The following is a 25,954-nucleotide window of genomic DNA, read 5'->3' as shown; positions in this document are numbered from 1 at the left end:
GTTCCACTACACGCCCATCAACTTTGTGTGGCCCAGCACACATTGCTGCATCCACCTCTTCAACACAAGAGTAAGTCACAAAACCAAAGCCTCTGGAGTGTTTTGTTTGAGGATCTCTCATTACCACACAATGTGTGAGTGTGCCCCATTTTTCAAAATGTTCTCTTAAACTATCATCGGTAGTTTCAAAACTCAGACCACCAATAAACAGCTTCCTCAATTGCTCTGGCTCCTTTGGATCATGGCCCTCCATTTTGAGACCGACTTTTCTTATTTTTAATCTCATTAAATTGCCAAGTTGTTCAGGCTGGGCTCAAAGTTCATATTCTCCTGCCTCAGGCAAGGTTTCTTTTTTATATTTGTTTGTTTGTTTTGAGACAGTCTCTCTATGTAGTGCAGGCTGGCCTTGAACTCACAGTGACCCACCTGCCTCTGCCTCTGGAGTGCTGGGTTTACACGTGTGCATCACCACGCCCAGCTCTCAGAGAAAGTTTCTGAGGAGGAGAGCAATGTGGTCAGAGCCACAGTGGGGAAGTGGTCACTGGTGTCAGTGCTTCCTGGAGCAGCTATGTCCTGGGGACCAAGGGTGTCCCTTGGTCTGCTGCCATGGCTCCAGCCCACTACAGCCTGTGATGGTTCAGTTTTCCCACTTGATGGGGCCACCTCGGATTGAAGGTGTTTTCATCCCTTAAAGTCACACATCTGCTTGACTGCCCTCACGCCCTCCTAGAACATGAGAAGGACGAAGGTCCAAGGGCCGCCCAAGTCACCCAGAACCTAGGGACAAGGGCTGAGTGGCTGGAGTGCTGGGTGCACGGACATTACCTTCCCTTTTCCACCTGTCTTCCAGATGATTACGATGTCCTGTCCTTCCTGACCTTCAGTCTGAGCAATCCCAGTCCAGAGGTGAGGCCAGCTGAGCCCACGTGAGACAGCCTGGGGTCTCCTATCCGCAGACACCCAACAGATCCCCTTGAGCTGACCCCTTCCCTTGTGCAGTGCAGCTCTGGGGACCAGGCTTTGCCCTCAGGCCTCCCAGGCTGTCAGGACCAGGTTGTGACAGGACAGCGCACTGACCAGCACTGGTGGTCAACAGATACAGGAGTTTGTGGGGCCCAGAGGAGAGGTCAGAACCAGCCTGGGAATCAGGAGGCTGCCCGGAGGAGGTGGCCTTGAATGAGGCTGGGGAGTGGTGGCGGAAAGGGGTAGCAACAGTGACAGAGACTGAGCTTCCATGGCTGGAAACCAGGTTGGTGACCAAGCATAGGGCTCTTCCCTGGAGGGAGAATGCTTAATCATAGAGGTGCGCCCCTGAGGGCAGACTCCCCACTTCTGCATCACACATGGATTGAGGGGTCTGATCTTTCATCTGCTTCTTGCAGGCTTCTCCCAGGCCCTTCCTGGAGACAGAGCAACTCCACCTGGCCAAGCAGCTGGAAGAGCTGAGGGAAAGGCTGGGCCTGGGCACTAGGAAGAACATGCATCCACAGCCAAATGCCAGAGCCCAGGAAGAAGGTAGTGGCCAGGAGCAGGGGCATCATAGGACCCTGTTCTTAGAACCAGGAGTCCTTTAACCCATGGGGAGGTGGCCACTTGAAGCCATATTTAGCAGAACCTTAGCCAAGGTTTTCTGTCCTATCCTGACTTCGCCACCTGGACATATTCCAGAGGTCCTTAGGCAGAAATTACACCTTCTGATGCCCCTTCTAAGAAGCGCCCCCCTGCAAAAAATACTGCCTGTTACCCTGCTAGAGTTGCCACCCATCTTAGCTCTGCCCTGTTCTCCAGAGGAAAGGCTCTTTGACCTGCAGGAGACTCTGAGCAGACACAGCCGCATCCTGCAGGCCCTCTGGGGTCTCTCGGAGCACCTGGCCCAGGTCAAGAAGCAATGGAAGCAGCAGCTCGGATCTCTAGGCTGGGCCAGATCTGACGGATGGGTGAGTGGCCCGTGTGCATACACAGCGCCACCTATGGGCTTCAAAGAGCAGCCAGAGCTGGGTGTGGTGCTGCACATCTGTAATCCCAGCACTTGGGAGGCTGAGGCAGGAGGACTACCATGAGTTCCAGGCTAGCCTGAGCTATATAGTTAGATTCTATCTCAAAAAAAGAAAAAGAAAGAAAAAGAGCAGCAGGTGTCAGAGCCATGCACAGGTCTCCCCTAAGGTGTGGCAGGCAAGGAGGGGAGGGGTGAAAGGTTGATGATCACAGGGTGGGGCAGCATGGCCTGTGGGAGAGCGTCTCTGGATAAGCAAATGCCCATCCAGCAGGGCAGGGAAGAGGCAATCCAATTTGGATCAGGACCACAGACAAACGACAGAAATAGACTACGTACCAATTTGCATGTGGCTGCACATGTGATTTGCATATGGCTTGCTTAATGCTCGGCTGCACAAATCCTCATTTCATCTCCACTGTCATCCTGGCTCCTCCCCGGAGAGCCGTGCCTCAGGCATGCCCTGCCAGGGGGCCTGGGAGCTAAACCAGGCATTTGGCCAAGCAAAGGCCAGCAGCTCCTGCAGGGTTTGTTGGGCTCTGACGGCTGAGGTTTCAATACTTCTGTTCCTAGGTCAGAGCAGCTTAGAGAGGATCCCACCCCACAGGACGAGTCCTCTTGATTCTACCTCCAGGCCCAAGACCCCTCCTGCCAGATCCCATCCACCCCATCAGAGGCAGCTACCTTTCCAGGCCACTTGACAGGGCAGGGACTCAAAGTATGGGTATTAACCAGTCCTGGCCCCCAGCTTAGATCACACACCCTGGGAGGCAGGGACAGAGAGGATGGGATGGGAGGGATTAGAAGTGGGAGGATTTTGAAAAATCCAGGAGTGGCACAGATGGGCAGGGCACCCTCAGGGAAGGGGGCTTGAGATCAGGAGGAGACTGCAGATACCAGATGGAGAGAGAGGTGAGGGAAGCACAGTGCCTCTAAAATGAAGAGGGCAAAGCTAGCATGGTGTTGCACATCTATGATTCTACCTTTCAGGAGGCTGAGGTAGGAAGATTTTTTTGAGTTCTAGGCCAGCCTGTGCTACACACCGAGTTTAAGCCCAGCCCAGACTACACAGTAAGACCATGTCTCAGAAAACCAAAAAATAAAACAAAGAGACTTCTGGTACTCTGTTAAAGCCCCTGGAAGGAGGTGGCTGCATTTTCCCTCAAGGAAGGAAGGTGGTCCTGAGACTGTGGACTCTGGATCTTGGATGAGATGCTGCCCCTTTCCCCCTATAGGACTCTGCCAAAGTCAGCACCTTGAATTATGGACAGCGAACTCTGCTCCAGAGCTTGCAAGAAATAAGGTAAGAGAGAGGGAGTGGGGAGGAGGGGTGAGGGAAGAGAACCTCCCACTCCCACCATTGTGCCTCTGCCTGAAGAGGGTCCATGGGTCCAGCAGCCCTTTATTTCATGGCTTCCTGAGCACTCAGCACGGAGCTTGGCAGGGACTTGGGCTAGGGCTTGGACTGGCTGAATTGACCTGAATTTAACTGATGAGTTTAAAGTCTTAAAAGACCATCAAAAGAAACTCTTCCCCGAGCATGGTAGCACTGTAATCCCAGTACTGGGAGGCTGAGGCAGGAGACTCACTATGAGTTTGAGGACAACCTGGGCTACAGAGTGAGTTCAAGACCAGCCTGTATGGCATAGTGAAACTCAGTCTCAGAAAAGAGTTTATTTTTTGATGGCATATACATATATCAACTCCCTGTGCTAAATAGAATCATTATATACTACAAATATGTGCTAATAAAAATAGAAACAGAAGTTTATAAAAGGAAAAGACCATCATGCCTCATGAGACATTCCCATCCCAGGCAGGGATAGTAAACCTGAGCTTCCTTTCAGCAACAGCTTTCAGAAGGAGCCAGCATTTGATAAGAGGTTTTGGAGGGATACAGCCAAGACCAGGCCAGCTAGAAGAGGCATCTCTGGGTTTCCTCTGCTCTCTACCAGTCTCTCAGCCTCCCATGATGGAGCCTCAGGCCTAGGAGTAACTGGTGGAGTCCTGGGCTGGTAGATCGCTGGGTGCATGGATGCCCATTCCCCACCACATCTAGGAGCCTGGGATGGCAAGGAGGAGAAGCCTAAGGAAAAGAAGCCAAATAACTTGGGGCCTGGAGAGGGGGGCAAAGGCAGAACCCAGGAAGACAGTGGTTGAGCCAAGCAGCTTTAAGGAGATCTTTGTCCAGGCTAAATCTGTCTCAGAGCCCAAAAAGAAGGACAGGGACAAAGACCAACCCCCCAAAGGATGGTGTCTGTTCTCCATCCATGCCCTGACCTAGGGATCATGGAGGATGCTCTGGGTGCCACTGGAACCTGAATAAGTGACCTCCTTGTGTCCACCGCGGCAGGGATGTTGCTGCACGCATGGCCTTAGAAAGCCGGGTTGTCTCTCTGCCTGTGGGCACCGAACATCACTTTTTGGAGCTGGACCAGATCCTGAGTCTCTTGCACAAGGATCTTCAGGGCACAGAGGTGAGAGATGAGGAAGAGGTGCATGAGGCCCCACTCACTGAGGTCCGGACTCTGCTACCCTCTCCCAACATTTCTGCAGCCCCACATGACCACTGTCTTTGCCTGCCTCCCAGGGACCAAGCAGGCATGTCTGTGTATCTGTGTCTCAGTATGCACACGGGTGTTCGAGGACATGGGTCCTACCTCTCCACCCTGTCTGCTATCTGGGGAGTTGCACCAACTTGGCAGCAACAGGACCTGGGGCCCCTTCGGTGTCCACTCTCTCATGACTGTAAGGAAATGGGTGGCTTTGTCTAAGATCACTTAGCGTTCAGCAGTGGAGCCCTAATGCCCTGTGCCACCCTTCCCTTCTTGGTCTTTCCCTTGCCCCCACCCTGTGCCTGTCTGATCCCTCCCTCTTCCTCTACCCTTCATCTCTTGACCCATTGGCTCCTGATGATTGCAGACTCCAGGTCTTCCCACTTTTCCCACAGATACATGGAGGAAGCAACACTGTATACTGCCCCTCTCCAGTCAAAATAACTGGGGTGGACACATGAGGCCCAAGCATGGTACAGATTCAAGGGCCCCCTCCCTCCTGGGTTGCAAGCTGAGTGAGGACCCCAGACTCTTTCCTTTCAGAAAGCAGCAGGGAAGGGCTCCCGGCTACCTGGCTGGCACCCAGGGACCCCTGCGTGCCTGCAGCCTGGCATCTTCCTGCTCTTCCTCCTCATCCAGACTGCAGGCTTCTTCTACTATGTGTACTTCAGGTGGGTTCCTGTGAGTCAGGCACCCCACATTGCCTATCCACGTGGCTCTGTGCTGTCACTGTTCAGGTTAACTGAAAGCAGCAGAATCCAGGCTTGGATCCTATGCAGCCCCCTGCCCATCTACTCCTGCCTCACAGAGCTCCCCACAGTGAGGAGGTGGCCAGGAGCTGACAGTGACACCTCCACGGTTGGCACTCATGACCTAAGCTCAGGGACTGTGGGAGCACAGGAGAAAGCACATGAAAATAGTGAATCAACCTGGACACAGGGAAAGGACTTTCGAGATGGGTCATCAAGGCGATTAGGAGTTTTCCAACCTGCCAAGATAGGTAAAGGTCTCACTGGATAAGAAAAGGCACAGGAGGAGCCAGGGAGATGGCTAGGGGCCAGGGAGATGGCTCAGTGGAATAAGTGCTTCCCTGGCAAGCACAAGGACCTGAGTTCAATCCCCAGTTCCGCAAAAAAAAAAAAAAAAAAAAGGCACAGGAACACTCAGTACTGTTAGAGATGAGCAGGATCAGTTTGTGAGCTGGGCAAAAGGTAACAGAAAAAGGTGGAGGGATGCTGAGCATAGTGGCACACACCTTTTATTTCAGCACTGTAGAGTCTGAGGCAGAAGGAATGATAGTTTGAGCTCAGGGCTGGGAGGTAGCAACTGCCTGGAAAGCACAAGGTCCCAAGTTCAATCCCTGGTACCGTATGCTGTGCTGGTCCTGGATACTGGCATGGTCCCAGAAACGGGCATGGTGGCGCACACCTGTCATCCTAGCACTGGGGAGGCTGAGACAGAAAAATCACTATGAGTCCGAGCTGCATAGTGAGACCCTGTATCATGTTTTTTAAAAATGTTTTTTTTGCCGGAAAAATGTTTTTAAGGGGGCTGAGGAGATGGCTCAGTAGGATGAGCGCTTGACTGGCAAACGCAAGGATCTGAGTTCAATCCCTGGTTCAAAAAAAGAAAAAATGTTTTTAAGGGATGGGGATGTAGCTCAGTGCAAGTGGTCTGGGTCCAGTCCCTAGTACTGCCCCTCACAAAATGTGGAGGAGGTGGGAGGTGACTCTTCTTGGTGGGCAGTGGGTGTTTGCTGAATGAATGTGTACCACCTACAGATGTAGATACACTGAGCCTCAGAAATGCTGGGGGAATTTCAAGACGAAATGAATTCATGTGGACTGGGCTGGTCCTGGAGGAAAAGTGGAAGGTGCTGAGCTTCAAGAGGCACAAAGTAGAAATGATCATGGGCTCCTGGGAACGCACAGGAGTGCAGTTCTGGACTAAGGCACACAATTGAACCTTAAATGACAAGGGGAAATGTGAACCTTGAGTGGCAGGGAAAGGGAACCATAAGGAACCTGGAGAAGGGGAGGCTCTGGGGCATTGAGTAGAGGGAGGTTTCAAGGGGGTTTCAAGGGGCCAGGCAGGGTCTATAATCCCAGGACATGGGGGACAGGGGCTGAGGCAAGGGGATCACTGCAAGTTTGAGACCATCCTGGGCTATAAGGTGAGTTCAAGTCCAGCCTGAACTATATAATGAGACTCTGTAGCAGGAAAAAAAAAAAAAAAAAAAAAAGGCTGGGAAGGGAGAGACCCAAGTAATAGTCCTCTCTTCCTCTCTCCCTGGCAGCAGACAGGAGCTGGACAAGAGACTTCAGGAGTGCTGGTCCCTGGGGAGCCTCCCTCTGGGTCTTGCACCAGCCGTTCCCAGGGTGTTGGGGGCCTCAAGGAGGCAGCCCTTCTCCAGCACTCAGGCTTGACCCATATCCACACCACTTCTGGGGAAGCAAGTGGCATCTGGGGCATGGACAGCTTGGGCTGTGTCCTCTTCCACTGCGTGTCCAGCTATGCTGACTCCTGACATTCACAACCCCACCTTATTAAAGCAGCTTCTCTGTCCCCGTGCTTTGATGTGTTCATTGACTTTCCACCTCCTCTGGGTAGGGAGTGGCCAGGTGGGCTCCAAGCTGCAGGGAGGCCAAGGTCTTAACACAGAAAGAACATACAACAGTCCTGAAGGAGGAGTCAAGCTGCTTGCAACTCCACTGCCAAGGAATGGTGGCTCTCAGCGTTCCTCCTGACTCAGCCCCGCCAAAATCGCCAAACCATTCACCCCATCTAAGCAGCTCCAGGGACAGCAAGGCAGGGATCTGATAGAGGAACCCTAGAAGCCATTCCTGAGCCCTAACTGGGATTCTTGCTCCGGCTCCCAGCTTCCTCCCCGCCCCCCACCCCATTTATGGCCTCAAGCTCTTTGGGTTGCTGCAGGGATCAGCATTTGAAGTAAGCGAGGACAGGAGTGCTTCGCTGCTAGAAGGACAGAATGTACCTGGAATCCATCGTGTACCTGGAATCCAGGATTGGAATTACCCAGGTGTGGAGGGATTGGAGGAGACAAGGCAGGGTCCCACGGGGAGCGAACCCCCCACCGCAGGCCCTAATCCGCTGTCAGCGCGGCGGGGAGCTCGGCGTGGTGGAACGAGGAGGCACGTGGGGTGTGTGGGCTGCACGTGGTCCTGCCGATCCAGCCCCGTGCGCCCCCCCCGCGTACGGGGGAGGGGCTGTGGGGCGGGGCCGGGGAATGGGGCGGGACTCTCGGGAGCTGTCCGGGCAGTCAGTTCTGAAGTCGGCGCGGACGTGCAGTGCCCGTGCGGTACCCGACGCTGTTGCCCCCGCCGGCAGAGACCATGGCGTTCATGGTGAAGACCATGGTGGGTGGCCAGCTGAAGAACCTCACCGGGAGCCTGGGGGGCGGCGAGGACAAGGGAGACGGGGACAAGTCGGCCGCCGAGGCTCAGGGCATGAGCCGAGAAGAGTATGAGGAGTATCAGAAGCAACTGGTGGAAGAGAAGTGAGTGGGATTCCTGGCCCCATTGATACCCCACAAACACACACACACACACACACACACACACACACACACACACACACACACAGACATTTGCAGCTGCCGGGCCACCCCTGGGCCAGCCTGCAGCCCAAGCCCCTTCCTCTTCCTCCTTGAACTTGCTAAGAGGCTGGGGATGTCCTCCAGCTGCTCCCCACCAGCCCCTCTGCATACCCAGGACCCCGTTCCAGCTTCCTGTGGCCCTGAGGGAATGGGGAAGGAAGACCCGTGCCTAGGGTGGGGAGGCAAGTGCACGTGCATTTCTGATGAAGCAGGTAATCCCTTAATCCGATCTGTTCTGAGCCTTCAGACTAGGGCTTTTCTGAGCCTCAGGCTCTGAGGAAAGAGCTGCTCAGAAAGGGCTCAGAGTTGTAGAGACAGGTTCTGAGAGTTGGGCACTCCTGCATAATGAGCCTACTGTGTTCCTGCACTGCTGGGACAGAGCAGAGCTGAGGTGGAGCTAAGGACTGCACTCTGGGTCCACATCCTGGCATGGCTTTTTATTAACTGGGTTACTTTAGGCAAGTTACTTAACCTTCCTGTGCCTCCCTTCCTCTTCTGGAAACAGGGTGGTAATCATACTATGTGGCTTAAATATTTATGAAGATGAAATGACTTGTGCATGTAAACCACTCAGCACAGTGCCTGGGCACGTGGGAGAGCATTAAACATTAGCTACGGTTACTTCACTTAATAGTGGCAATTTTGTGAGTTGCAAATTCTCACCCCCATTTTACAGAACAAGAAGGTAAATGACTTACAAAGTGGTAATGGAGCCTGAGTCTGTTGTGAATAGTCTCCTCCATGGGTTACAGTTGTCAGGGAGGGAAAGGCAGTTGGTTAAGTTCTACACAGAGCTGTGGTGATGGGGCACACTGTGCTGGGGACAGGCAGCAGACTTACCTAGCATGCCAGGTTCAAGCATCCCAGCTTCATGCTGGCCAGCAAGTGGAGCCAATGCCACCTGCCACTGGACCCTGAGACCCCTCTCTCACAGCCCCCTCAGCCCTTGTGGTGACATCACCCTCTGCTCCCACAGGATGGAGCGGGATGCACAGTTCATGCAGAGGAAAGCAGAGCGGGCCACACTGCGGAGTCACTTCCGAGACAAGTATCGACTGCCCAAGGTACATGGGGGCTGTGAGGCACACCTGGGACCCTGAGATCCTCCAGCCAAGGGGTGTTGCCGCTCTCAGCCCATGAGCCTCATCGTGTGCAGTTTTGTCCACTCATTTGCTCATGAACTGCTGTGGTTAACCAGCTTCCTTCAGGCCAGGACTTGGTGCTGAGGGAAAGCCCAATTTTCTGGAGACTGGCAGTGTTTCTGGTGTCAGTCCAAGCCCTTTCTCGTTTCCAACCCACTCCCAATGCTAGCTTGGTCAGGCACAGCCCACAGGGGCTTGGAAGAGGCAGAAAGCAGATTTTGCCTGGGGCTTCTGAGGGTGAGGTGGAGGAGAGAAGGTAGGTGATGTGTGTGTGTGCGCGTGTGTGTGCGTGTGTGTGTGTGTGTGTGTGCCGGATGTGTGAATATCTTCACCTTCACAGTCTCACCTAAACCTCCAGTAATACCGCTGAGCAGCTGTCTCCCACCTGCAAGTGAGGAAACTGAGTCTCAGAGACAGGAAGAGACTTGGGGGAAAAAAAGAAGGGACTTGGCTAAGGTCATGCAATCAAGGAAGGATGGAGTTTGAGCCTGTGCCCCAGGCATCCAGGCACCTACAGAGAACAAAGGACCCTCTCACTGGCCAGGCAGCCCAGGAGCTGTTTCATGAAGCTCTCATCCCCTAAGTAGTGCCTAAGGGAGACTGTTGCCTATCAAGGAAACTGAAAAAAAAAAAAAAAAAAAAAAAAAGGAAACTGAGACACAAGCCACTCCAAAAATGTCACCCTCATGTGCCCAGAATTGTGCTAGAGCTAGACTCTGCAGGGCAAGGAAGTCAAGTGCTATCAACACTCCTGACCTTGATCTTCACTTGAACTGAAAGATCAAATACATAGACATCACATGCACTCATGCAACAAATGTTTACTGAGGCCCTGCTGCCCCTGGCTCCCCACAGGGCACTGCTCTTTTGAAAGCCTCTTGAAGGGAAAACTGATCTGGAAAGCCTGACTTACTCTAAATGCAGCTAAGAATAAATGGAGTCCTTCCTCAAATGTTGGCACTGGCATACTAGAGACACGACACAGCCAAGCATGATGGTGTGCACTTGTAATCTTAGCATCCAGCATTTTAGGAGCCTAATGCAGGGGGCTCACAACTTTGAGCCCAACCTGGACAACTTAGCAACTTGGTGAAAATTTACCTTAGAATTAGTAACATACATATACTTATTTCATTCTAACATACCTGTTCCATTAAAAAGGGCTGAGGATGTAGCACAATGCAAAGGCCTTGGCCCTAGTTTCAAGCCCCAGTTATACATACACACACACACACACACACACACACACACACACACACACACAGGGTGGGGTGGGGACAGAAAGTCCCAGTTCCTCTCAGAGGGACCCAAAAATGCATTGTTTATCAGCTGGTGCCAGGAAGAACATGGACATTGACATCAGCGACATAGGTTTGAATCTATCTCCTTCACGTCCTGGTTGTGTGATGCAGGCAATTTACTTAAATGATCTGAGCCTTTGTTTCCTTATTTATAATGTAGAGACAACAGCACCAGTACCTACACTTCCTAATGCATTTCCATGCAAGAATGTAAAGCACCCAGCTTGACATCAGCCATGAGCTAGTGTAGTTAAATGATATTTATCACTATTGCTAGCTATGTTCTTTATTGTGGTTAACAGTAGTCACTTAAGACCCACCTGGTGGTGACAGTGTGACTCCTAGACAATTCTGTTTCCTCTTTACTCACCATGCAGAGTCAAAGCGTGAGGTCTGTATACCCCTGCAACATACACTTGATGCCAGGGTGTGGGAATACAGCCTGGGTACCAGGCTTCTTTCCTGTCCTCAGCCCACCCCTCTTTCTTTCAGAATGAGACAGATGAGAGCCAGATCCAAATGGCAGGTGGGGATGTGGAGCTGCCCCGGGAGCTGGCCAAGATGATTGAGGAGGACACAGAGGAGGAGGAGGAAAAGGCCTCAGTGCTTGGGCATCTGGCCAGCCTCCCTGGCCTGGATATTGGCTCCCTCAAGGACAAGGCCCAGACTACACTGGGAGACCTCAAGCAATCTGCTGAGAAGTGCTACATCATGTGACCATGTCCCCTGGGGTGGCCACTGGGACAGCCAGAGGGCTGGGATTCCATGAGGGCCAAAAGGGATCCATGCCCCACTGGGGCTCTATTCCCTGGCTCAGCTTGGCCTCTGACCCTTCTCACCCATGCCCAAGCTACCTCTGGTCTCTCCCTCTCCACAGGAGTGAGTTCCCGTTCCCTACCCTATCCCATGGCACAATGCCTGGGAGACCCTCAAGTCTGTAGGAAAGATCTGGTCCTTTCTGGGGGTGCCCCCACTTCCTGAACATGGGTACACTTACAGAGGGACATGAAACCCCTGGCACACACAGAGATACATTTCCCATGCATCCAGCTCTTTCAGGTACCAGAGGGGACCCTGGGCAGCACCCTCAGCAGACAGGAAGCTGCATTCCAGTCTCTGCCTCTATTGTCCTTGTAGGCTGCTCTTTCTGGCTTCATCTCGTCACCCGTAAAATGGGAATAGAGCAGATAATTTCTAACATTCTGGCATGGCATCCCAGCCACATGGAGCTGAGCCCATGGCCCTCCTTGGGCTCCTTGGGCATGGCAGCAGCTGTACCGTGGCTGTAGCAGCTGCCACCCGGGCTCTGAAGCTGAGCAGTGCTGAGAGGGGCAGAGTGCCAAAGATGGGGCTGGCACTGAGCAGCTGCCCAAGCAGATCCAGGTCTCTCTGGGCCCAGGGCCCAGCCAATTTCTGTTCTGTTCCTGCCGACTTCTCTCTCTGGATTCCATAGTTGGAATCTCCTCTTCCAACTCAGTGAAAAATAAAAATTCCGGATGACATGGCCATCTTCCCATTGTTTCCTGATCTGAAGTCTGGGAGCTCACAGTCCCCAGGGTCTTCCCATAGAGGGTGACCTCTTCCTTCTCACCTACAGCTTCACAGGAGAGAAGAGACATCAGCACCAGGGGACATCAGTGCCAGCCCCTATAGGAAGTTCAGACTCTCCTTGGAGGGCTCTAACTAAGGGAGCAGCAGGTCCAGCTTGAGACTGGGTGAACTAAGAAGGGCTCAGGGGCTGGGGCAGATGTGACAGCCAGCTGGATGGAGTTGTATGTGGCCAGATGGGGCATGGGGGTCACCACTCTCTCTGGCCCTTGTGTCTGTACCCATTCCCAAGATGCAATGTATAAACAGATGGAACCAGAAGAAGACAAAGCGAGTACACCTCAGCCCAGCACTGCTGTGTAGCTTCTTTCTGGTCCTTTCCTTCTGTGAGCCCACCCAGAATAACAATAATACATGTTTGACAGGGTGACTATGTGTTTCTTTCCTTCTGATCATTGGGGGATGGGACCTAAAGCCTCCTGCTTGCTGGGAAGGTCTTTTGCTTTGTAGGAGGGAAGTGACATCAGTGCCAGCCCCTATAGGAAGCCATATCTCTGACCCCAAAGGATGATCATCTGTACTATCCTTGACACATGACAGACCATATCAATAAGTAGTAACACTTTTTTTTTTTTCAGTACTGGGATTGAACTCAGGACCTTGTGCTTGCCAGGCAGGCACAGTATTACATTTTTTAAAACAAAGTGAGGGGGAAGAGGTGTGTAGAGACTACGTGATGCTGTGTCTGGCTGTGGTTAGCTGACACCTGGCTTGACATGGCCTGGGGTGGCCTGGTGTAAAGCAGGAAGCTGGTCTTGTCACTAAGCCTGGTGCCCTCAGAGGAGTTTGTTCCTATGCAGTGAAGCATGAGTTGAGACATTTTTTAAAATTGCAAAAATGAAGAGCTCAAGTGTCACACGGTGCCCTTATAGGGCTGGGCCAGTACAGTGGCACGAAGTGGGGGAAGGGTTGAGTCCACAGGGCAGGAGTCTCAGGGGGTGGAGGGTGACCACTGCAGGCTGCCTTAGTGCCCCCTCAGCCTAGGGATTGGGCAGTTGGAGGCTGAGCAGGGCCTCTGGGAGCCACCAGGATGGACTGGTGGGAGCAGGCTGGGTTCAAGGGCACGGTGTCACAAGACTCCTTATGAATGAGAACATGGAACATCAAAACTGCATACGGGTCAGAAAGGCAGAAAAATCAGCAGGCGGGAGCTGGAGACCCAGGGCTGTCACCACCTCCACCCCACCCCCACCTTGCTATCCTGAGTTCCTGGGGAGGGCCCTGCACCAGGGACAGCCCCCTCCTGACCTTCCCAAACTGGAGGAGGCCCAGCCACGCGTAGCAGCAGAGCCCGCGTCAGCGCTGCGCCCTCTGGGGCCCTCTGCTTAATGGGATCCGACAGCCCTTGCCTGCTCCGTGCTGCCAGGTCCAGAGCAGGGCAGAGTGGCAGGCAGTGTGTGTGTGTGTGTGTGTGTGTGTGTGTGTGTGTGTGTGTTTTTGGGGGGGATTACTGAGCCCTGTCAGAGCAGGGCTGTCAGGCGCCTAGAGTCAGGAAGGGGGGCTGGGTTTCTACAATAGTTCCTCTGAAGACTGGGAGTCCCAAGAGGCCCTGAGCTGTCTACAGTGACCCTGGAAGAGGGTCAGAAAATCTCTGGGGTGGGAGCCAGCCCTGGGCAGAGGTGGCTGAGAGGTCTCCACCTCTAGTGGCTTCACCCTGTCTGCCTTGGTCCTTCTTTTTCTGCTGGCCCTGCTGTGCTTCTGTGTCCCTCTCATTCCTAATCTGTGCCCTCCTATACCTTCCCTGCTTCAGGGCCTCTGGCTTTGGATGTGTCTGCCCAGCACTTAGACCTCGTTGTCCTGTTTTCTTTTCCTTTTATTTCATTCTTTTTTTTTTTTTTTTTTTTTTTTGAGACAGGTTCTTGCTCTGAAGTTCGGGCTGGCCTTGTGCTCACTTTCATAACCCCCTGGCTAGTCTCAAACTCCCAACGATCCTCCTGCCTCAACCTCTGAGTGCTGGGATCACAGGTGTACACCACCATACCCAGTTCCTCTACTCTTATTTTAAATGATCACATGCTTCCTAAGTGATCATAGAGGCCATAAAGAAACCCACTTGCCCCCCTAAACTTCTCTTTCCACAGTGCCTAGAATCTACAAGAGCCCTATAGTCCACAGCCTGGTGATCTGGGCCTTTCCCTTTCATGTTCCTATCCTCTCCCCCTTTTCTTTTCCTTCTTTCCCTTGCTGGTGGTCTGAGGACACAGGAAATGTCACAGGTGGAAAACACACCCTTCTGTCACTTCCCACACTCTTCCATTCCCAGAGAATGAGGGGAAACCAAGATGGCTGCCCCCCATATGGTCTCCCCTGTAGCACCCTTGGGGCTCCAGTTCTACTCCAAAGGACTTCAGGGAGATCTGTGGCACCTGGAGCCCTATCTACAGAGTCTCCAGTCCCTCTCCTGCTTCCCCCATCCAGACAGCTCAGGCCAGCAGGCCAGTTCTCAGCAGCAGCAGGAGGATGATGCTCCAAGGCCAGCTGGTCCTTGGGGTGGGGGGAGTAGGGAGGGCAGCCAAGGCTGGGGGTGCACAGATCTCCCTTTCTCTGATAGCCAGATGGTCCCTCTGCAGACACCAGAGGCCCCAGGCAGGCGCTGGGGACATCTGGGGTGTGTTCCCTCACTGAGTTGAGCTGCTCACAGTTACTGCTGCCCCAGCTGATGCTCAGCACAGGGGAAGGAGTTTGTTTTCTGTCCTCTGAACCCTGCCATCCTGCCTCTAACCTGGGATCCTCTCATCTTCATTGTTTCTAGTCTTCATGAGGCCTGGGAAGCAGAGTGATCAGGGTCCTGGCTACTCCAGCCTGTCTGGGAAAATGCCGTGCCTTCAAGAACACAGCCATGAGTTCTGCAGGCATCTATGAGCATGCACAGGGCTTCCTGTGCTTTTGTGTCTGTGAGACTTCAAGTATGTAGGTGTTAGTGTGGGGAAAATAGCCATTACTGTTCCTTCTCCCTTCATCCCTACCCTCACCTTCAAGGAGGGCTGAGGTGGCCAGCTGGCCTCTGGGGACAGGAGCCCTTCCAGATGACCTTGCACGAACTCAGATTATCCTCCACCCTGTTCCCAGTGAACCATAGGATAGGCATGCAGGCAGGCACAGCACACCTGGGAACTCCCAGTGGGTTCTTCAGAGGCTCACCCCCCTCTCCCTAAGCTGAGTCCAGATCTGGGTGCTCCCGTGGTGTGGCCCAGTGCTGGTTCTGAGCTTGGGTGACTGAGTGAAAGCGAAGGGTGGGACAGAGGTGGGGATCTGTACACTGCTGTGGAATATAGGTCCTGCTCTGAGACCTTCAAAGTATTGAATATGAGAGGTGGAAATAGCTTTTTTATTTAGGAACTAAACCCAGGGCCTCTACATTGAACTATATCCCCAGTCGTTTATTTATTAGACAGGGTCTTACTAAGTTGCACAAGTTCAAATCTGTGATCTTCCTGCCACAGCCTCCCAGAGCACTGGGATTACTGGTTTGGGCCATGACATTCAGTTATATTGAGTCCTCATCGGGCCCATTTGCAGAGATAATGTCTCTTTCCCTAGATTTAGAAAATGACATCTATAGGGCCAGCCAAATAGCTCAGCGGATTAAAGCATCTGCAAGCAGGCACAGGGACCAGGGGTTCAATCCCCAAGCCTGCTGTGCTGGCCCCACCCACAGGGCATGCTGAGACAGCAATGGAGACTGGGCATGGTGGCACACGCCTGTAATCCCAGCTCTTGGAAGGCTGTAAACAGGCGGATCACTACTAGTAATGAGACCCTGAACACCCTGTAGACACTTTCCTAAAATACAAAAAAGAAAATGACATCTTAAACTGCACTCTTATGTAAGTCCTGCCCACGTACATCACCTCATTCCCAATTCCCATGGAGCACCTACCCTCATTCTCATTGCCCCCTAGCAGTGGGAAGTGGTGCCCTCAGAAGGTGCAGGCCAGCAGCCACTACACACACACACACACAACTTCCAGGGGGTGGGTGCTCAATGATGTTGCAAAGCCTAAGCAGCAGCTCCTGCTGACTGGGGAGTCCACTCTCTTATTCCTCAGGGATACTCCCAATGACAGCTGGTCACACTAAGGGCATGGATCCTGGTGGAAAGATCCCTGCCCTTTCTCTACTCCAGCCTGCTGCCCACTATGGGCCCAGGTTGAGGGGTGGGAGGTCTGGAGACTGGCAGGGGATGGATGGGCACTTGGAGGACAGCTCCTGTCACTCAGCCCAGGTGCTGAGGGCAAGGGCCATGCTGGGTTCCCATGTCTGAGCTTCTACTGCCTCCATCCCCCTGGATGGTAGACAGAACAGAAGCAGTCAGTTTGATGTCCCAGGCTGAGGGTGGAGGTCATGCACCTACTAATCTTTTTATTTTATTTTATTTTATTTATTTATTTATTTTTGCACTACTGGGGATTGAACTCAGGCCCTTGTGCTTGCCAGGCAAGCACTTATTCTACTGAGCTATCTCCCCAGCCCTACCTACTGATCTTTATGGCGATGTCCTAGGGCTCCTCAGATTGCCAGTTTTCCTGGTTCCTCTTGCCCCTGCCTGGGATCAGAGCTACCTTTCCAGTTTTCCCAGAAGCAAGAAGAGTCAGTCATACAAGTACAGAAAATAATTTAATAGAGAAACAACAAATTGCATTCTTTATACCCAACCTCCAGCAGGAAGACACAGGACTCCTCATCTAAGGCGGTGTTTGAAGGCAGAGAGGTTTGGAGTTACCAATACCCTCTCCACCTTTTAACAAGAACCCATCAGTATGCACATTTGTTTCCAGGGTAAATTTACCATCCTCAAAAAAGCTGCATGGCGGGCCAGAGAGATGGGTCAGTAGAATAAGCACTTCCCTGGCAAGCACAAGGGCCTGAGTTGAATCCCCAGTTCCACAAAAAATAAAATAAAAAAAGAGCTGCATGGGCTGCAGAGATATCAGTGGGCCCAGCAGAGATGGAGATCCAAGCCCAGAAAGAGAAAGGGTAGCCCACAGTCACACGGGGGGGGGGGGGGGGACGACACACGACACAGCAGTGTCAGGCCTAGAACCAGGTAGCTGGTCTGCACTGGGTCCCCTGCAGTCTCAGGGAGGGTTAGGCAGTTCCCACACCTCCTAGCTCAGGGGCTAGTGGACGTGGGGTTTCCAGAGAGAGAGGTTTAAGGACTGAGGACCTTGCCCCTGAGTCACTCTACAAAGGACCTGATGTTAGGCTGGAAAAGTGGTCTTACAGGACTGAGGCAGGAGTAGGTGTGAGCCCCAACAGAGTGCACGCCGTATGATGGGGGTCCCTGAGTGCCCCACTCGGGTGAAGGGGGCGCGCTGGAATAACAGCATCCAGAAAGGGTGGCCCAGGGAGTGGCTGCCTGCTGGCAGAGAGGCTGGAGCTAAAAGGCCCGGCCCTCCTCTCCTCTCAGAGCAAAAGTGACAGGCACAGAGCTCAGGAGTCACTAAATGGCAAGGGTCCCCCAAGGGACCCTCTTCTCCCAGAGACTGGCCAGGGGCTCCAGCAGACAACACAGGCCACAGGATGTGGCTGGAGATGTCCATCCAGGAAGCTCCACAGTACATAGGGCCACTGAGTTCCTGGTGTGCCCTGCACTCCAGGTTGCCCAAGCTCTGTCCAGTTGTCCTCGATCACTGCAGGGTGCAAGCTGAGGAGGGGTGCAAAGGCAAAGTCACATTCTTCATTTTTTTTGTTTTTGAGACTGGGTCTTGCTATGTAGTCCAGGCTGGCCTTGAACTCACTATGTAGCCCAGGCTGCCCTCAAACGCATGACAATTCCTCCTGCCTCAGCCTCTCAAGAGCTGGGATTACAGATATGTACTTGCTTAGTTTAAACTCAGGTCTGCAGCAGGGAAGGCAGAGGCCAGGCCCAGCCCCACCATCCTCCCTCCAGTGAGGTACCAGGCCCCAAGTAGGACTCACAGCTCCGCACGGACTCAGAAAGCCCCTCTTTGTCCAGGCCCTCTGCTTCCCAGCGGGACTCCTTCATCTGTGGGACATTGAGGCAGTACAAGGGGTGAAGCAGTCAGAGGCAAACACAGGAGCCACAACACACAGAGGTGACAGAAGACAGGCAGCCATAGATAAAAAGGCAAGGACCCACACACCCTCAGCCTGTCCAGACCCCTGTGCCCACCTTGAGCTGCTCCTTGAGGTACTCAGCCCGAGCCATGAGGTTCTGAATCTGCCGAAGGAGGATGCACCCGTGTGGGTGAGCCGGGCTCCACCCCAGTTCCTCTATACTCAAAGACACCCCACGACTTCTGCCCCACCAGAACAGCCTCCCTGCTGACTCGCTGCATCTCCCCAGGAGGCTCCCAGCCCAAATGCCCAGACGCCACCCCACAGGCAGGGATCTCTCCAGGGAGCCTGTTTTGGCCCCGTGGGCAGGAGCAGGTAGAAAGGAGGAGAAAGCCCAGGCTCCCAGCTCTGCTGGCACCTCTGTGTGAAGCAGATCCCGCCGCCGGCCTGGGGCTTCAGCTGTAAAGAGAGGGCAGGCAGTGAGGACAGGGCAGCCTGGCACAGGCGGGCGGTGTAGTCAGGGGCTTCACCTGCCAGCAGCAGCAGCAGCTCCCCCAGGCAGTGCTGGTAAAGGTCCAGGGCATCCTGCTCCCCGCCCCCACTGGCCTCTTCTTCCTGGAATGCAGGGACACTGGTCACTTGGGCTCGCGTTTGGAATCCTCCCTGTCTTATCCATAGCTCTCTGCTAGGCACAAACCTTGGCCATGGCAGCTGCAGCCACTTCCAGGGCAGCAAGGAGGCGTGGTTTGTCCCGGGCCATTTCTGGAGTAAGGGCAAAAGTTGGGGTGAGGGGACAGCACATTTGCACATCACAGGGAGGCCACCCCAACCTGCCCGCTTTGGGAAGAGGAAGAGGTTTGGGAGGGTAAGCCAGGACCAAGGCCCACCTCTCAGCAGGTCCCGGGCAGAGGTCCCCTGCCGTAGCAGGGCCTGATTGGAGGATGCCACGATGGCCTTGAGCTCCTCGGCGCGGGACACGTACTGCCCCACCTGCAGGATGGCAGGTGTGAGGGCTGCCTACCCTGCCAGTGCCTGTTTCCAAGCTCTCCTCTGGGCCCTCAGCAACTGCCCCAAGCTGTATTCAGGACAGGGGCCAGAAGAAGGTGGTCCAACCTTCCCTATCCTATGTTAGTTACAGAAGGGGTAGCCCCAGTCCTGAGAGAGCTGGGGTACCCAGACCCTCCCCCTTTTGCCATCTATTTCAGCTTGGGAGTCTTACCAACCTTTGCCTTAATTGCCTCTTTCCGCTGGGCATCCACTTCATCTGCAGAAGGTGAGGTTAATATGAGGAGTCTGAGGAACACCCTGCCCCACACAAGTTGTCCAGAACCCCCCAGACACCAAGTTCCAGGGGTGACCTCAGCCTCTTTTCCTGAATAGGGTATTTCCTCTGGAATCTGTGGCTACAGCTACATTCCCCCCACCCCATCCCCAGCCTGCCTGTACCTAGGTAAAAAGCCTAACTCAGGACTCACAGTGCAGGGCAGGAACAAAGAAGTCCAGTGCCTTGCAGTACAGCGACAAGGCGGCCGTGGCATCCCCCTCCTGGTCCTTCTGCACAGCCTGCACCACTAGAGCCGTCTGCAGGACAGGCACACAGGAGTCATGATAGGGTAGAGACTGGATCCTCAACCACCCCCGCCCCCCACTGTCGTCAGCCTAACCGCTCGCTCCAGGCTCTCCCTGCTGGGCATGTGTTCCAGGTCCACCCATCGGTGGGCGAAGAAGTCCTGGAAGGAGATGCGACGGGTGGGGTCCCGCTCCAGGAGCCGATGAAGCAAGTCCCGACAGTCTCGGGACAGTGGGGGTCGAGAGGGTAGCTGTAGTAGGAGGAGGCAGGACTGGGTGTCAGCACCCTAAGGGCATATCTGAGACCCAGCTGGAACATGGTGCGTCAGGATAATGTAGCATGGATAGCCAAGGTCCGCCCACTGCTACATGGTCCCTTCCCCGGTGGGAATGGGGCCTAAAATCTCAGGCCCTGACCCCTCCATCCCTGGGGGGTCACTGATGCTCTTCCCCTGGGCCAAAGCTCACCCACCTCAATCACCCGGTTGCTCCGGATCTTCTCCTCCAACTCCAAGAACGACCTGGAGGCAAAGGGCGGCTGGCCAAAGAGGGCCTCTGAGGAAGGAGGCAGAGTGGAGGCTGAAGGGGTTGAGCCTAGCCCAGCCTGCTCTGGGAGAGGAACCTGACGTCCCTCAGGGAGAGCCTTGGCCCTTGGGGTAGGGAGCAAGGGACAGCGGTCTCACCATACAGGATGACCCCCACAGACCAGAGGTCCACACGGGCGTCATACTGCCGCTGGCACACCATCTCGGGGGCCATGTAGAGTGGGGAACCTCGGAGCACATGCTTCTCATCCCATGGGGACATGTGCTGTGCAAAGCCAAAGTCTGTAGGCAGGTGACAAGAAGTAAGAGGAAGGTGGTGAGGCTCACATCCTAGAGGCCTGGGCTCCTGACATAAAGCCTCACCTCAGGCTCCCCCCCAGGATACAAGCTAGGGCCCAGCCTGGAAATACCACCCACCTGCCTGCCTCTGCGACACCTTCTTCCACACCAGCTGCAGGAACAAGTGCCCGGTCTCTCAGTGTCCAGCAGCTTGTCCTGCAGCATGTTCTCTAGCCTCCAGCTCAAGTCTCTCTTTGTCCAAGTCTCTTCCGGGCCATACCCACCCTCCTGATACCCTCCTAGGCTACCCCAGACTGAGTTCACAGTCCTAGCCCCAACCCCGGTGACGGACTGTCTGGGCCTAGGTCACAGACAGGTTCCTGCTCCTGGTCACTCTATGGCACTATTTCCCATGACTGCGGGGCAGAGCACCAAGCTTGTACACAGATTGAGTCCCAACACTGACTCCTACCAAGCCCCAGCTCTACCTGTTACATCAATGGGCTTGAGTGGGGTGGCCTGGGAAGGTCCTGCTGACTGGCAATGAGATCAGCCCTGACACCTGGGCTGTTCCTGGCTGGTGACTCAACAGAGCTCCTTGAGAACCCAGGCTGCTGCAGGACCCCACACACAGAGGCCTCTCCTCACCCACCCTGAAACCTCTCCCATGCTGTTCTAGACTCAGACCTGCCAATTTCAGGTGGGGCTTCTCCAAGGAACTCAGAAGAATGTTCTGTGGCTTCAGATCCAGGTGAGAGATGTTCCGCTCGTGTAGGAACTGCAGGGCACTAGCTGGGCAGTGGGACCCAGGGGGATATAAGTCAGAGGAGCCCCTCTGCTGATCCCTCCCTTACTCAGGCTTCCACCAGCCCCTCTGGCCACGCACAGCCCCACTTTCCATCTGGCTCTCCACTGAAGGCTTTACATACAAGCACCAGGCTCCTGTTATTTCTAAGAGTCTGCCACCCTCTAAGAGCCTTCCTCCCTCTGCACTCTTAATTGTCCCTTCCTCCCAGAAGCCTCCTGTGATGCCCTCACTGCTAAGGATCTTGTGCTTTCCCTTGCCAAAGCACTTGAGTTCCACCTACTGGGCCACGGAATGTTCTACAGGATCCTTATGTTATGTTCCACTGTGGAAGCCTGATCACCCTATGAGGTGTTTCTCTCATTTCTCTCACAGCATCCTGAAGCCAGGTATGGGGATGGAGGGCAGAAAAGGCCAAGGCTCAAATCCTGGGGATAGGGTGGGCTGGGGGAAAAGCAGCAAACATGGGATGGGGGTCACGCTGGGGTCAGAGGCATTTACCCAACTGCTGCATGAAGACCCGAGCCACCTTCTCAGGCAGAATCCTACGAGTGTGGATGAAGCGAGACAGGTCACCCCCTGCACAGAACTCCATGATGAGGTAGATATTGTCACTGTCCCACTGTGGTTAGGGGGAGAGGAGCAGCCTGAAGAGAGTGTCCCTTCTCCAGTCCCCTGGGGGAGCCCTGCCCCAGGCTGGCACCTGGAAGTCTTTCAGCTGCACGATATGGGGGTGCCGGATGCCCTTGAGGATCTCAATCTCAGTCAGGAGGTTTTCCACCGACGCCTTGTTCAGACTTTTCTTGGCCACACACTTTATGGCTACCACCTCGCGGGTGTCCTTCTATGGGGACAGGAGATCTGGGGGTGCCTTCCTGGAAGTGCCTGGGCCGGGCCTGGCGGGAAGGGCTCTAGGTCCGTCTGCTCCCTCCTCTCCCTTCCCCACCTTGCCTCCCGGGTTCCATTCCCAGTCAGGCACCTGATTCTGAAACTCTGGCTTCCCCGGCCTCTTCCACCTGCCCTGCATCCCAGGTGCCCACCAGGCCGGCTACCAGGTCTATGGCACTGCCCGCAGCCTCCTAACTGGTCCCTGCAGCGCCCTCCCGGACTCCTCCCAGCCCAACAGGCGATTTCCGTTTCCCAGTCTTCAGCTGCCACTGCCACCCGGGTCCCCAATTCTCCGCGGTGCTCCAGCACACACCCACCTTGGCATAGGCCTTGTACACTGTGGCGTACGTGCCGCTGCCCAAGCGCTCAGTCAGGACAAAGCCGTCCAGCCGCGGGGGGCCCCAGGCGGGCCCCGCCATGCCCGCGCACTGCAGGTGCTTCCCGGTTCCGGTGTGGGGTGGCTGGCAAGCAAGGCTTTGGAGGCCCGACCGGAAGCGCTGGGAGACTCCGCCCTCGCCCGCCCCGCCCCCTCCTTGCTCTCTACCACCCAGTGAAGCCGGTTTGGGGGCGCGAGGCCCGAGGAAAAGGGCTGCTGATGATGTTAACCAGGTGTCCTGCCCTGGCTGGGTCACCCACGTGCTGGGCAGGGTAAAGCAATCTGGCGTGGTACAGAGTGGGGGTTCCAGGAGAGCCCCAGGTGCTGTTTCTCAACACCCAGAGCTCTGAAAGTAAAGTTTGAGAAAAGAAAATGCCTCTGGGAGAGGTCGTCTGCCTCCCCCTGATGTCACCCAGTTGGAAGGGATTTATACCCAGGTTGTTGGAACTGACCAAGCAGGGGGCATCTTGAGTATCCTCAGTGCCTATCTGGGGTGGCTCACACTGTCCTCCCCCACCCACCAGACATCAGGACTTCGTCTGAAAATGTCACTTTTATTTAAGCACAAAAATGGAGTCATAACATATACATTTGTACATGAAGGAAAAAAATACTAGAAAGGAATTTACAAACCCCATGACTGTCATTGTCATTCAGTGGCACCAGGCCTGAGTGGGCTGTGGAAGACCTGCCTCCCACCCACACCCAGAAGTTTGGGAGCTTTAGACTCCCAGGCATCCTTTCCTGGGTGGGTGGAGAGTGCTCCTCCTGCATCCCAAGTGTCCTAAGCTGGATATTGCTGAAGCAGCAAGGGGGAAGGGACAGGAATGGGGCTAAGGCAAATGGTAGCAGTCCCTCAGGAAAGAAAAATCAAAACAAACAGGCCAAGCAAACCACACCAGGATAGCCAGACCTTCCTCCTACTCACTGGGCAGGCCAACTGGATCAGTGTTCCTCATCCTTCCCCATCCCTCACCGTAGCCACTGGACATTTAGAAAGGCTCACCAAGGGCCCCAGAGAGCCACAGGTGCACATCAGGAGGGTATGCAGGGTTTCAGGGTATATGAGAAAAATGATTGTGGGTGGCCAGCTAGAGAAGCTCGGAGACCACCCTAGAGTGATTCAGGGATCAGAGATGCCCACCCTTCCAATCCAACTGCAGCTCACCAAAGGGAAGCCCTTGGGAAGCTTAGTCCGGACTGGCAGGAGAGTGGAACTATAAAGGCCACAGACTCAGTAGGCCCTGGGACACGGATGGGCAGGAAACTCCAGCTATGATGGGCCCAGGATGGACCACATTGTGTGTGGGGGGATGGGGAGCATGTGTGTCCGGGGACGAGAGCTTTAGGCCCATTGCTTCCAGAGACAAAAGTATCTTACCAAACCACCACCAGACAAGGAAAGACAGCTTTGTTATTTTTTCTTTTCTTGTGTGTAAAAATAGTCCCTGTCCCTCCCTCTCCCTTCCCTCTGTGGAAGGGACAGTTGGTTGCTGAGCATGGAGGAAGAGCCACAACAGTAACCCCCCGCCACACACACACCAGGTGGGTGCTGGGCATCCCCACTGCATAAGGCACTGCAGAAAGTGCAGCTCAAGGCAGGTGCAGAAGAGGCTGGCAAGAGGCCAGAGCTGGGCTAATTCCCTTGGAAGGCTCCCTGGGCAGCAGAGGAGGCAGCGCTTCGGAAGGTCCTGCTGCTGAAGATGCCCTGGGAAAACTCCTCCTGGGCTTGCTGGAAGCTGGCTCCTGTCCGGCGGTAAAAAGAATGCACCTGGGGAAAAAGATGGATGAGGAATGTTGAAACTCAGTCACCCAGGTCACACCTCCAGGGGGCTATCAGGAGCTGACCCCGCATGCCCACCCATGTGCCTTGAACAAAAGCACAGGGCCTCCTGAGTGGAGAACCCAGACAGAAGCAAGGCCCAGCCCCACTCACCCGCTGCAGGAGGAACAGTGAGAGCCCAGCACAGAGAGAGAAGAAGCCAGCTACCACCATCATGATGATCGACACAGCCAAGGACTCGTGACGGAATGTAGACAGGGCTGCGATCCAACCACTGCAAAGGGAAGAGGTGGCCAGAGGGCACTAAGTGGGACTGGGCCCCTGAGTGAGGATCCTTCTCCCTGGGGCTGCTATGTCCCAGCTGCCACCTGGGCATTGTCCTACAGCACGGGTCCCCAGTATTCCTGTCTGTCAAAAGGAACAGCCTCATGCTTCCTGGCATGGGGACAGACAAATAAATGTAACAACTGAGAGTCCAGGAATCAACCCATGTACTTAGCATCAGTTTATTCTTGACAAGGCTGCTAAAACCATAGGAGAAAAAAGTGTCTCTTCAACAAATGGTACTGGTGCAACAGATCCTTACTGCCCCGATAGAAAATCTAACTCCAAATTGGCCAAAGACAATTGAGACTGGGTGTGGTGGCACATGCCTGTAATCCCAGCTCTTGGGAGGCTGTAAACAGGCAGATCACGGATCACAGATCACGACAAGTCCAATCTAGTAGTGAGACCCTGAACACCCTATAGACCTTTCCCTAAAATACAAAAAAAACAAAACAAAAACAAGAAAAAAAACAACCCCCCCCCAACAAATTGGCCAAAGATCTAAATACAAGGGTCATGGGAGGCTGAAGCAGGAGGATCACCACAAGTTGAGGCCAGCCTAAGCTATACAGAGTGAGACCCTGCTGTAAAAGAAATAAACCATAACACACATGGCAAAAACAGACATGGCTCCTCATGACCTTAAATTTGGCAGTGGTTTCTTAGATGTGACACTAAAAGCACAAGAAACAAAAGAAAAAGACAGATAAACTAGACTTGATCAGTATTAAAAACCGTAAACTAACTGGACTCTGGGCTGAGCTCAATGGTAGAGCTCATGCCTAGCATGTGTGAGGCCTTGTACCCAATCAGCACCAGAAAATTAAGCAATAAAAATTTCTGTGCATAAAAAAGACTATATTCAAAGAGTGAAGTTGAGTCTTCTAGTGAACATCTGTAATCTTAGCACTCTGGCAGGCCAAGGCAGGAGGATCTCAAATTTGAGACCAGCTTGGGGATCTTCATGACTTAAGAAAACCTTGTCTCAAAACAAAAAATAAAGGCTGGGTACGGTCATGCACACCTGTAATCCCAGCACTGGGGAGGCTAATGCAGAAGGAGTTCAAGCCCAGCCTGGGCTATATAGTGAGTTCAAGAACAGCCTGAACTGCATAGCGAGACCCTGTCTCAAAAAAAAAAAAAAAA

At 54.0% G+C, this 25,954-nt stretch overlaps 4 protein-coding genes across 5 annotated transcripts in view; 2 read left to right on the top strand and 2 right to left on the bottom strand.

The window, feature by feature from the left end:
• The window catches only part of Lman1l (lectin, mannose binding 1 like), a 13,888-nt gene extending 6,837 nt beyond the window's left edge, over positions 1-7,051 (top strand). The window contains exons 7-13 of the mRNA XM_023712519.1: positions 851-906; positions 1,383-1,515; positions 1,789-1,937; positions 3,229-3,296; positions 4,347-4,470; positions 5,092-5,219; positions 6,848-7,051. Of these exons, the coding sequence (XP_023568287.1) occupies positions 851-906; positions 1,383-1,515; positions 1,789-1,937; positions 3,229-3,296; positions 4,347-4,470; positions 5,092-5,219; positions 6,848-6,974 (785 nt within the window). The 3' untranslated portion in view covers positions 6,975-7,051. The remainder of the gene's footprint in view (positions 1-850; positions 907-1,382; positions 1,516-1,788; positions 1,938-3,228; positions 3,297-4,346; positions 4,471-5,091; positions 5,220-6,847) is intronic.
• An 843-nt stretch (positions 7,052-7,894) lies between these two features.
• Cplx3 (complexin 3) lies at positions 7,895-11,324 on the top strand. The gene is made up of 3 exons (XM_004628726.1): positions 7,895-8,065; positions 9,141-9,228; positions 11,100-11,324. Exons 1-3 carry the CDS (start codon positions 7,902-7,904, stop codon positions 11,322-11,324), a joined length of 477 nt encoding a protein of 158 aa, XP_004628783.1. The 5' UTR covers positions 7,895-7,901.
• A 5,489-nt stretch (positions 11,325-16,813) lies between these two features.
• Ulk3 (unc-51 like kinase 3) lies at positions 16,814-22,785 on the bottom strand. 2 transcript variants are annotated; one of them, XM_004628725.2, is made up of 16 exons: positions 22,640-22,785; positions 22,138-22,278; positions 21,936-22,056; positions 21,317-21,421; positions 20,489-20,632; positions 20,278-20,360; positions 19,901-20,056; positions 19,712-19,817; positions 19,460-19,500; positions 19,124-19,226; positions 18,934-18,998; positions 18,767-18,851; positions 18,655-18,695; positions 18,352-18,399; positions 18,138-18,204; positions 16,814-17,862 (listed from the first exon to the last, which is right to left on the bottom strand). In XM_004628725.2, exons 1-16 carry the CDS (start codon positions 22,739-22,741, stop codon positions 17,846-17,848), a joined length of 1,425 nt encoding a protein of 474 aa, XP_004628782.1. In that variant the 5' UTR covers positions 22,742-22,785; the 3' UTR covers positions 16,814-17,845. The 2 variants fall into 2 exon arrangements, with proteins under 2 accessions (XP_004628782.1, XP_023568288.1); XM_023712520.1 differs by having other exon boundaries at positions 22,138-22,275.
• A 451-nt stretch (positions 22,786-23,236) lies between these two features.
• The window catches only part of Scamp2 (secretory carrier membrane protein 2), a 25,936-nt gene continuing 23,218 nt past the window's right edge, over positions 23,237-25,954 (bottom strand). The window contains exons 8-9 of the mRNA XM_004628724.2: positions 24,635-24,755; positions 23,237-24,469 (exon numbers count right to left, since the gene is read on the bottom strand). Of these exons, the coding sequence (XP_004628781.1) occupies positions 24,335-24,469; positions 24,635-24,755 (256 nt within the window). The 3' untranslated portion in view covers positions 23,237-24,334. The remainder of the gene's footprint in view (positions 24,470-24,634; positions 24,756-25,954) is intronic.

Source organism: Octodon degus, unplaced genomic scaffold (assembly GCF_000260255.1).
Source record: "Octodon degus isolate 3935 unplaced genomic scaffold, OctDeg1.0 scaffold00026, whole genome shotgun sequence".
Lineage (NCBI taxonomy): Eukaryota > Metazoa > Chordata > Mammalia > Rodentia > Octodontidae > Octodon > Octodon degus.
The sequence above is the reverse complement of the archived record's forward strand: the minus strand, read 5'-3'. Positions and strand labels throughout refer to the sequence as shown.